Consider the following 11,396-nt stretch of genomic DNA (forward strand, 5'->3'; position numbering starts at 1 on the left):
TTTTTAACAGTTACCCTTTGGTTCCTGGGTTTCCAGGAGGAATTGTCACCTCTCCTGTTCTCTGACTGACACCTTTCCCTTCCCTGTTGCCGGACTGCCTGAATCCACTGCCTGAACCTTTTGAGGAGCCGCTACTCTGTCCCTGTTTAGAATGATCTTCACGCCCCCTAGAATGTGCTCCTGCAAAGAAAATGCAACTTTCATAAACAATCTCAGAACAACAGTTTTTTTAACGTAATTTCATTTATTTATTTTTCTTAGTAGTCGCCAATTATTTTACTATTTTCTGTCAATTAGAATGTCCAATTATTTTTAGGTTCAGCTCACCGCTACCACCGCTACCACCCCAGTTTACAGGCAAGCCCGCAGGCGACCAGCCAGACCACAGGGGTCGCTGGTGCATGGTGAGCCGAGGACACCCTGGCCGACCTAAGCCCCACCCCCCGGGCTGCACTCGTCCAATTATGTGCCGCCCCCTGGGAGCTCCTGTCCACGGTCGGCAATGGAATAGCCTGGACTCGAACCGGCAACGCCCAGGCTATTGGGCACTTCCTGCACTCCACGCAGAGCGCCTTTACTGGGTGCGCCACTCGGAAGCCCCCTGAACAAAAGTTTGTCCCAAAAGCAGGCTAACACTCCTTTTTAAAGGATTGCAGCTTCGTCAGTGCTAGATCCAATTGGTCTGCACAAAAAGTAAGGTCTTCACCTTAAGGTGAGTTACTAAAACGATCAGTCTGCTAAATCTCCTTTGAACTGCAAGGTAATGAAATCCTGAAAGTGACACAGGAAGTATCAGACTTGTTTAGAATATGATTGTGTTACGTAGATAGAATTGGGTGTGCCATATAAAATACCATTAAGCATTACATCTGTTTTTTTTATATTGTTGTTGAAACTAGTAACAGGAGTGTGGAAGGACAGATGCCCTGCTGCTTTAGGTAGTGTGTGTGTGTGTGTGTGAATGTAAGGTTGGCAGGGATGGGTTAAATCCATCCCTGCCAGTAATTACTGGTGTGGCCATTCCCTAGTTAGGTACTGAGTGCTAATTGGGGAGTGGCCACATGTATATAAGGAAGGAGAACGCCTTTGTCTGGTGGAGGGAGTTTGGTGAGTTTTGATCTGTTCAGGACAGCGCTATGGCCCATGATGTTACCGGCAGGAATTAGAGACTCAAAGTAAAGAAGCTGCAGTTTAGCACTGTTTCGCACATTTAGTAACAAAACAAATACAGGAACAAAGAAAAAAAGCACAAGGGCCAAAACAAAAGGTTTAAACAAAAAATATACAAAAACTGCTGTTCACCGTCACTGAACAAATCTGAACAAACAGCAACCACAGCCGCCCTGTCTCACCACAAGGTGTTTTTGTTAACATAAACATAATCTAAGGGGCATGGCATATGAGATTGAATGGTTTGTAAACATGAAGTAAAATGAAAGTCAAAAAATATCTGTATCTAATATATTCAGAAGCTAAAACAATGTGGCAATTGAAAAGGATCATTTCTGCTGGTCACCCCCTTTAATGGATTTTTTACTGCAAGGATCACAGAATATAACTGTGTACCAACACGGTTATTTTTGACTCGACAACATTGGTAATGGAAGTAATAAATTCAAAGAATACAGCTGTGTAGCAGGTACTGAGAATAACTCAAGTGTACTGTCAATATATATAAAAGGCCAATGACCTCAATTTGACAGCTGTATTAGGTTAGATGTTTATATACTGTAACCTGAAAATATGACACTACTTCCTGAAATGGTTTCTGAGATACACAAAAGGGTTACTGTTCTTGTACGACCTAAACAAATACATGTATGCAGAGTCTTACTAACACAATCATCGAGTATATCCTAGCAAGAAAACATTCTTCTTCACAAATACATGTATGCAGAGTCTTACTAACACAATCATCGAGTATATCCTAGCAAGAAAACATTCTTCTTCACAAATACATGTATGCAGAGTCTTACTAACACAATCATCGAGTATATCCTAGCAAGAAAACATTCTTCTTCACAAATACATGTATGCAGAGTCTTACTAACACAATCATCGAGCATATCCTAGCAAGAAAACATTCTTCTTCACAAATACATGTATGCAGAGTCTTACTAACACAATCATCGAGTATATCCTAGCAAGAAAACATTCTTCTTCACAAATACATGTATGCAGAGTCTTACTAACACAATCATCGAGTATATCCTAGCAAGAAAACATTCTTCTTCACAAATACATGTATGCAGAGTCTTACTAACACAATCATCGAGCATATCCTAGCAAGAAAACATTCTTCTTCACAAATACATGTATGCAGAGTCTTACTAACACAATCATCGAGCATATCCTAGCAAGAAAACATTCTTCTTCACAAAGTTCACGTTTGCTACATGCTACTTCCATTTTCCTACAATATACCAGTTTTATGTTTAGATGCCATTAGATATAGACTTACCAGACCAATTTCTATTCGAAGCCATTTCCTTTAGATGTCAACTTGTCTGAGACCTTTATTCAAGGTAAGGTTTCCGTTGCAGACCATTACAGTAATGACCCCTAAAACATTCAGAGGAAAAAATTCAATTAAGATAAATGTTACCTTTTAAATTGTTGCATATTAGAACTATGTTGCTTCCACTTGTTTAGCAGTAACAAATTAATTGTTTTAAAGTGTTTGTTTTCTGGCACAGCTTTTTTTTTTTTTTTTTTTTTTTTGGTCTGGTACCTGACACAATCATGTTAGTGTTGTGAGAGGTTAATGATTAAAAATACCTTTTGACACCTGACTCCAAGGCTCGTCTGCTTCTGTTTCCCAGGATTTCCTCAATTCAAAATGTGTTTATCTCCCCTTGTGGCCTGTACATTGTGTTCGTTGCTAGGTAACTTGCTGCTACCGGCAGCTTTTACTTTATCAAAGTCTTTCATGAGAAAGCTGCACTCTCATTGGTTAATTTGTAGTGCCACTCCTATTATCAGCAAACTACTGATAGGAGTGGCACTACAAATATATCCTGTTCTAATTGGTTGGGAATGATGTAATTTGTTGAATAAAACATTTTATTACTGTCAAAGTTCATAATTAGTCTTAAAATGACAAAGTGGGTGGAACAAAAACAACAAATTGTGACAACATGAGTTTTATGCAACAGGTATTCTAATCTAAATCTTCTGGATGAAATATATGTTTGCTGCTTGACTTGAGCAAGGTGATGCAGCCAAATAAGTGTGCGGTTTCTGAACTGGATTATTTGTCTCTATTCGTCACGACCAGTAATGACGTTATTAAAACAATATTGTTGGATCAGATTTGAATACAGCAGTGGCAGAACGGCTGGACTTTACACCATTGTAAAGATAAATTCTCTGTATATACAGTAACTAAGTACATTTTACATTACTTACTGATGACGTTATTTATTATTTCTGTTTGCAGTACAGTTACAAAAGCTTCTTGCCTTTATCATGAAGTCCCTAGAACGATTTAATTGCATTATGAATTGTATAGTACAGTATATCACATTTATTATACACAATCATCTACGCACATTTTATTAAGGGTTAGTGAGAAAGACTAGGATGGAACCAACCAGAACAAACAGACCTGTTGTAGCCAGCAAAACGGATATAACCGCATATCGTCAGTCTTTGTATTACAAAAAAACATATTTAAAAGAAAAGCTTACTTCAAATTAACCACAACAACAAACAACAACAAATATATTTACCGCCATCTGAAGAAACGCCTTGCTTTGTGCTCAGATCCCACTGCAAACGATTGAATCCGTCTGCGTACTGCTGCTGTTGTTGCAGCTGTCTTCTGTGTGCCGACTTAGGTTTCGATTTTGAGGAAGTGAAAGTAGTTGAAGGGTAATTTGCATCACATTTAGTCGAGCAGAAAATAAAATGGTTACTGTCATAAACTAGCAATACAACGACACATAAGCAGCGTCTATACATTTTTATTTGCCTTGTACAAAATATGATAAATACCCTCATTCTGTCTAAACCTTATTTTATAAGAATGTTTTTAAAACATTATGAGAAACACTTCAGTGTGCTTTGATTACAGTGTGTTGTAGTACAGGGTGTGAATCAGATTAAAATATAAACAATATATGTGACCCGTTGGATTTGTTGTATGGCATTTCTAAATTCAGCATATCAATATGCTTAGTATAGTTGACCAGTTAATGGATATAGATGAAGTTTGCACCATTAGAGCATAGAATTTAGCACGTAGCAATCTTGGACAAGCCAAACTGGATTTCCTACATTGTGGTTGTGTGTCCAGCAAAACCTCAAATCCAATATCATTTGAGGTACTGACAACATATTAAATATAAGCACTGTAGGCTATGTGTTACTCTCTTGACCATGCCAATATAGCTGACATATTAGAGTAACTTTTTTGTTTCTGCTTCATAGAGACAGGCAAACAGCACCAGCCTGTGCCTGGTTCCAGTCATTAGAATTGAGAGCTGGGTTATCCGAATAATTAACACTAGACCCAGCACTGTTGAGAGTCCTGAGACCTAGTGGTAAAAATAACTAAAGGCTGAATATTGTAATTAATTGTCATCGGCCATTGAATTGAATGGAAAGGCACCGGCTGGACACTAACCGCAAACCATACTGGTCAAAGCGGATGCTCTAAAATATTTGTGTTTAAAGAAATGGTGAACTTTTATAAAAAAGAATTACATTGACACAGCTGTTTAAATCATTAGAGCAGACCCTAGGGTCAAGGCAATACTTGTTAATTTAACTGAATACTTTCATTATGTTTTACTTTACACTTAAGCTTTACAATGCTATACAGAAGTAAGCATTAATAAGCAGTCATATCATTTTAGATAAAAATAACTACAAACGGCCCACTGATGCATCTTGAAACTTAATACTCTTTTCTTATCTCAGGGTGGTGCTTTACTCCCTTCTTGTTTTACTTGGTTGGTAATTCATCTGACATGGTCTAGTTAGCAGTACATTTTAATACTGTATTAAATACCATCATAGCCACTTCCTCGAGTTACTAGGCTTGTAAACAAAATTGAGAGATCTCAAGAAATAACAGTGATCACAGATTGATCTACATACTGTACTGGAAATAGATTTTCAGGACCATAAGAATAAACAAATCATTCATCATGCTATTTTGATATACATTAGCCTGTAGTTTAATGCCTTTTTTTAAAGACATTTTCATATATTCTAAGACAAGAAAAAAAGGTAGGTTGTTTGCTTTCTGAATGGAGCGGGTCCTGTGAAGTACTGGATGGATTTTCAAAAGGATAACTGGTGCCCCTGTCATCCACAGCCAAGGTCTCAGTCCTGCCAGTAATGTTTGTGCTTTTCCTTTCAGTGAAAATGACGGGACTGGAGCTATCACAGATACAATGGAATTAGAACCCCATGTAAGTCAACACCTTTACTACTTATTGTAAGAATTTGCATTAGTTTTAACAGAGATAATTACAAAAATAATCTGTATTTAGTACATTAGATTGGAGGTATTCTTATAATATACAGTAATTATATATTGTATGCACAGTGTAAGTGTATCAGAATGTAAAGGGGTTTACCATTTGTATTTTGTTGTGTAAATGGCCTGCACACCATTATGACATTCTTTTGGAATACAAATCTCTCTCTCTCTCTCTCTCTCTCTCTCTCTCTCTCTCTCTCTCTCTCTCTCTCTCTCTCTCTCAGTCCATTTACACAAAAAGACAAAATACTGATGTTTTTTTTTAATTTTTATATGTAACAGAGATTTTCAACCAAAATGAACTCAAGGTAGTAGTCAATGAGGAATGGTCACAGATATCTCTAGAATTTTAACACTGCACAGGAATTTTTTATGCCATTGCAGCCCATACATAATATTTATTTAGCATATTTACTGTTAAGGTATTGTTCAAAGTAAATATCCCATAGTTTCAGTTTAAAACAAAACGGTAGATAACATTCAGTTTATTTTTTAGTTTTAGTTTTCTATGTTGTGCTATCTTAAACCATCTGAATCTTTGTAAAGAGAAAGCCACTGCTTTTTCAACAGGCCTGAATTATGTTTCCTTGGAACACATATTTCCCATGAGCACCATTGTACAAACATTCAAAGACATTGTCTGTTTACAGTTATCTGTTACAGTTAATAAATCACTCCAAAGTCTAAAACAGTAGTCATTGTGCATGTCCTCAATGTTGTGTATAGTAATGATGGAAGTGAAAGGGTATTTTATTAAATACTGAGTAGCTTCAAATGACATGCTATGGATCGTAGTGGCTCTTCTTTTTAAAAAAGACACTTTGGCTGATCGAAGAGCAGCATATGAACCGCTCAGAATGATGGCAAACATTATAAAAAGGTAAAGAACAGTAAACAAATAAGAAAAAAAGACTTCCTTTTTAATGATCCCTCTAGGCTCTTTCTAACAGACATTATCTTAAGAAGACTATACAAACTGTGTGCACTGAAATACCAAAGAAAATCACTGACAGAATAAGATTTCGCTAATTTAGACACTGCACAAGAATCATCCACACTGAGCTACAATATGCACTGAGCTAGAATATATGTCTACAGTATGTGCCCTTGACTCGGTAGTCCTGATTTCACTTGGCCGTCATATCTGCAACTGTGGAAAATGATCTAACTGAATTGACTTGCATTTGTTCATCTTTTCCCCACAACAACAGCTTGAAGTTGCCAGGTGACTTCTAGAATCAAAGCAACATTTACAGTCATACGTTACCCGTTAGGATTTGTGTAACTTTTTATGACTGTGTTTTAAATATTGTAACAGAAATACACCGAGCTCCGGACTGAGGCTATCAGGCAGATGAAAGAAAATGGAGAAGAAACTTATCCTCATAAGTTCAACGTTCAACTGTTTTTAATATCACACATATTAAAAACAGACGAGACCCGGTCGTTCCGACAAAGTGCACAGTCTGTACTTTACATTCAGCACAAAACCAATCAAACTGTCCGATAACATACAAACATTGCAGGGCAAGCTGTACATGAACTAGTACACTGAACTGCAACAACTCACAAGTAATGTCTGCTATGTTTGAGCCAGGCCTTCTGTTTTGTGTGCTGCATTTAATTGGCATCTTTATGTTACCAATTTCTCATTTAGAAAAGTTGTAAGGATGTTATCAACCTTCACAGATTACCTGTATTTCCTGACTCAAATAGATAAATTATAAAAAAATAATTTAAAAAATAGATCTTGCATTATCTCTGTGAATACTGGGTAACTTCTTGCTTCGGTAACAGCAAACATTATGCTGTATCTGTTATTTGATATAAATTGTGTCATGTAAAAACCCTGTTTTGAACTTTCCCTATCACACCAAAATCAACAGCTCTTTATAGCACACTCTTCCCATCAGCGCATTGTATCAGTCTTGACATGGATGTCATGAACCTGTTATGACAGTTTACCTTTTTGAATTACAATGATGTAAGATGATGCAGATATTACTTTGACCTAAAAGTTTTTCTTTTCAGTCTCCCAGGTCGAATTCATGCCAAGAGACATGCTAGTGGAAAACTAGTGTTTTACGACCTGAGAGGGGAAGGAGATAAACTACAGATTATGGCAAATCTCCAGTATGTACAGCACGTAAACTGCTTATCTGTGAATAGAACATTTGAATTCCTGTCCAAAAAGGATGTACAAAGGAACACAGTGCATAACACATCTGATATAAATGTTTGCCATATGGATCAATAGAACCGGCATTGTCGACTTTAATGAGATTTAAACATTTTGTTAAAAAAATAACATGTCAACATCCACCCATGCCCTCTAGTCATAAGATGAGGTTTTTTTATGTACTATTAGTAACTTCAATTGACCTTGTGTTGTTTAGTCAGTCAAGAATTATAATAAACAATACTGTTGGTGACATGTGTTTACTACTTATAGTTTTACCATCAACAGAAACTTCAAATGTTCAAACTTTATAGAAATATAATTAAACCAGCCTCTGCATCTCTCTTAGATTCTACGAGTCTGAGGAGAAGTTTGTGAAAATCATCAAGGATCTCCATCGTGGGGATATTGTTGGAGTTGAAGGAAATCCCACCAAAACCAAGAAAGGAGAGCTCAGCATTGTGCCAACCAAAATGATGCTTTTGTCTCCTTATCTGCACATGGTCCCACACCTTCACTTTGGCCTCAAAGACCAGGTACCAAGGACGTTTTAGGTATCATAAAGAGCAGTTAGCAGGACTCTACAGATGTGTGTGTGTGTTTTGTTTTGTTAGCAAACAGAATACAACTTATACAGGCCAGTTTTAAATGTATTCCTTTCATGATGCATCTTGGTAAGGAAAGCGTAAAATGTATTGTTACTCAATTATGGATTAGCATCCATAAACACAGAACATTTGATATAATAGAGACTATGCATGCCATTTATATACAACACTGTCGTAGTATTTAGTAGATGTTTTTTCTATTGTCTAATATTAGTACACCAAAAGACCAGAGTAAGGGAATGCCTATAGCTGTTCTCTGTAAGCCAGCTCAAACAGTACGTTCTGGTTGTTCTGACCTTTTTATAAACTGTTGACATTATGTCTTTAGGAGAAAAGGTACCGCCAGCGTTATCTTGACTTGAGCATGAATGAGTCTGTGAGGCAGAAATTCATAACAAGAGCAGCAATATTTAAATATCTGAAGAGTTTTCTGGATGGCCTGGGGTTTCTGGAGATATATTTGAAAAGCTATTACACCATTTTAATACATTCCTTGTATTTTATTTTAAAGTATTCAGTGTCTGTTTGGCTGGGATTTATAGACCCCCTTATGTACACTGCCAAGCTCACTGAATATAATTCAAATACAATGGAGAGATGTATGTGATAGAGCAGGTTCACTACTGTAGTTTCAGAGTGGCTGTTTAAAAATTGCACAAGTGGACTTGTTTTTGTCATTTCTAGGTGGAAACCCCAATGATGAATATGATTGCTGGAGGTGCTGCTGCCAGACCATTCATCACACATCACAATGATCTGAACATTGACCTATACCTGAGAATTGCTCCTGAGCTCTTCCTAAAGGTTGTTTCTGCAAGGCCCACACAGTTTCCCGTCTGTGTAGCAAGACCCAAATGGAACAGATATCTCCAAGATATCTATTATTAGAACATAAGTGCGTAATTGCGTGATTTAAAATGTTAATATATATTTTCTATCTAAAAAAATGAATAGACCATTATTTCTATTTGTGTTTAATATTTCAAATATTTATTAACATTGAATTCCTTCTTTATTTAATTTCTAGAGTTGATCTATATTTTAGATATTGGTTTTTATATTTATATAAGTATCTGGATGGTAATGACTTGTTATAAACTATGTTATGCCTAGATGTTGGTTGTAGGAGGTCTGGACAGGGTGTATGAAGTGGGCTGTCAATTTAGAAATGAAGGCATTGACCTAACACACAATCCGGAATTCAGCACTTGTGAATTTTACATGGCTTACGCGGATTACAACGACTTGATGGACAGCACTGAGAAACTCCTATCAGGTATTGCATATAGCCATTTAATAGGAGCATTTCTTTACTGTGGGTATTAGATCTGCCTGTTACTGTATTCCCTGTACAGTGAATGCCTTTAATAGAGCTGTTGCTTTATCAATTGGCCGTAAGATTTGATATTAAGGGTTTGTTTTCCTTCTTTGGCTTTAATGAATGGCTGATCAGTGAAGCAACCCATTTCAGTCCTGATCTCTGATGGGCCTCCTTTATTTTGATACCTTTCTGACATTCCGTTTTATGACAGCAATTTATTATGTTGGCACTCATGCCTTTTCTTTCCATCAGGAACAGAGGAATGGTTTTGACAGGATCAGGAAATGAAATAACAATTTATAGATATATCCAAGCAATGTCATAAATTTTTTTTTAAAACATTTTTAATTACGACACAAATTTTAGAAGAATGAGGATGATGGATGAACTTGAGAAGGTCTTGGGTGTGAAATTACCAGCTGCACATACTCTGGATACTGAAGGTGTGTGATCTTTTTTCCCTTGTTCTCCCTGTGGTTTTATTTTCCATTTTAGCCAAACACTATCGACCCCAGTTGCCCTATCCCTGGCTACCAACAGTAGTTGAGATTTTATATAGCAGGGCAATGGGTCTGGGATTTACAAACTGCACTTTTCCAATAACATGCCGTGAAGAGTTTTTAATGAACAAACCCTGTATAACTTAGATTCCTAGAGAATGAAATTAGAACGTTACAGCATTTTTGACATTCTTTCAAACACCTGGTCCATTAGATCCTGATTAGTGCTAACCAGGGCCTGTGAAACCCACATTAGTGGGTATAAAAACACTAACAATACAATGACATGACTACTTCATGCCATAAACATTTAGACTAATATTATTATGCAGGTTTGGAGTGTGAGAAAGTAGAAACACCTATCACTTTAAATAGTGCCATGGCCATTCAGGAGGGCAGATTCAGTCCTACAGTAGTGTGTGTTAGTAAGTATATTAATAAATAGTGTGTGTGCTTTTCCAGTGGCTTGTCAATTTCTTGAGAAACTCTGTGAGGAGAAAGGGGTGGAGTGCAGTACACCAAAGACTGCAGCAAGACTTTTAGATATGGTACTATCACTTAACCAGCTGTTTATAATGAACTTCTGTCTGTCTGTCTTCCTGTTGTTTAGCAACAGGAAAACAGATAGACAGCCTGGTCCCTATGATGATTTTTTTCAAGTATGACTGATCTATAGACTGTCTCAAGTGTAGCACAGCCTTTAGAACAGGGTCTACTGACTTAGTGAAGTTCTGCACCCTTGTTCCTATTCATCAAAGTTGTTTACTCTTAAAAAAAAAAAAGTCATATTGTTTAAATTTTATTTGGAAGCACACACAATTCTAAATAGTATGCAGTCATATACTTTGAAAATAATGCATATAAGAGGCTAACATTGTTCTAAATTGGAAATCGCTCTGTTTGAGTTTGTGTGCGTGTGGTGACCTATTCTTAATTTTGCAATATAAAATAAAGTCTACAGCATGTATTGGTTCTTGTATATTTTAATGCAACTGTAGCGTTCTCGGTTCCCGCAGGCAGGCGCATCACACAGGGCGAGGCAATCCACACACAGGCAGAGGGCGGGCGCGAACCCGGGACCCCTCGCACTAAAGCATAGCGCCGATACCGCTGTACAAAACAGTCGGCTCCGTTGCAAGGAGCGTGTATCGGGTTTATGTCTTTGTGTGTGATTGCGTCACCTACCAGCCCTGCTGCTGCCTTCCCCAGTGCACGCTACAACTATCATTTAATGTGCATTCGTAAAGCAATAGAAAGTGATAATAGTGTAACGATTGGCTATCTGGGGTGCCTGGCT

The 11,396-nt window shown here is 37.2% G+C and overlaps 1 protein-coding gene and 1 long non-coding RNA gene across 3 annotated transcripts; one reads left to right on the plus strand and one right to left on the minus strand.

Annotated features, from left to right (window-relative positions):
• Positions 1 to 32: 32 nt before the first annotated feature.
• Positions 33 to 3,824, minus strand: LOC131734620 (uncharacterized). 2 transcript variants are annotated; one of them, XR_009327054.1, is made up of 3 exons: positions 3,732 to 3,824; positions 2,462 to 2,562; positions 33 to 180 (listed from the first exon to the last, which is right to left on the minus strand). It is a non-coding gene; the product is annotated as an uncharacterized LOC131734620 (long non-coding RNA). The 2 variants fall into 2 exon arrangements; XR_009327053.1 differs by lacking the exon at positions 3,732 to 3,824 and adding an exon at positions 2,779 to 3,705.
• Positions 3,825 to 5,402: 1,578 nt separating this feature from the next.
• Positions 5,403 to 10,042, plus strand: LOC131734618 (lysine--tRNA ligase-like; the record flags this gene model as incomplete). Its single annotated transcript, XM_059021417.1, has 8 exons — positions 5,403 to 5,420; positions 6,810 to 6,948; positions 7,510 to 7,624; positions 8,020 to 8,206; positions 8,607 to 8,735; positions 8,966 to 9,082; positions 9,392 to 9,597; positions 9,966 to 10,042. Coding segments are annotated over exons 1-8 (988 nt in total), but the record flags the coding sequence as incomplete, so codon positions are not given.
• Positions 10,043 to 11,396: the final 1,354 nt, after the last annotated feature.

Source organism: Acipenser ruthenus, unplaced genomic scaffold (genome assembly GCF_902713425.1).
Source record: "Acipenser ruthenus unplaced genomic scaffold, fAciRut3.2 maternal haplotype, whole genome shotgun sequence".
Lineage (NCBI taxonomy): Eukaryota > Metazoa > Chordata > Actinopteri > Acipenseriformes > Acipenseridae > Acipenser > Acipenser ruthenus.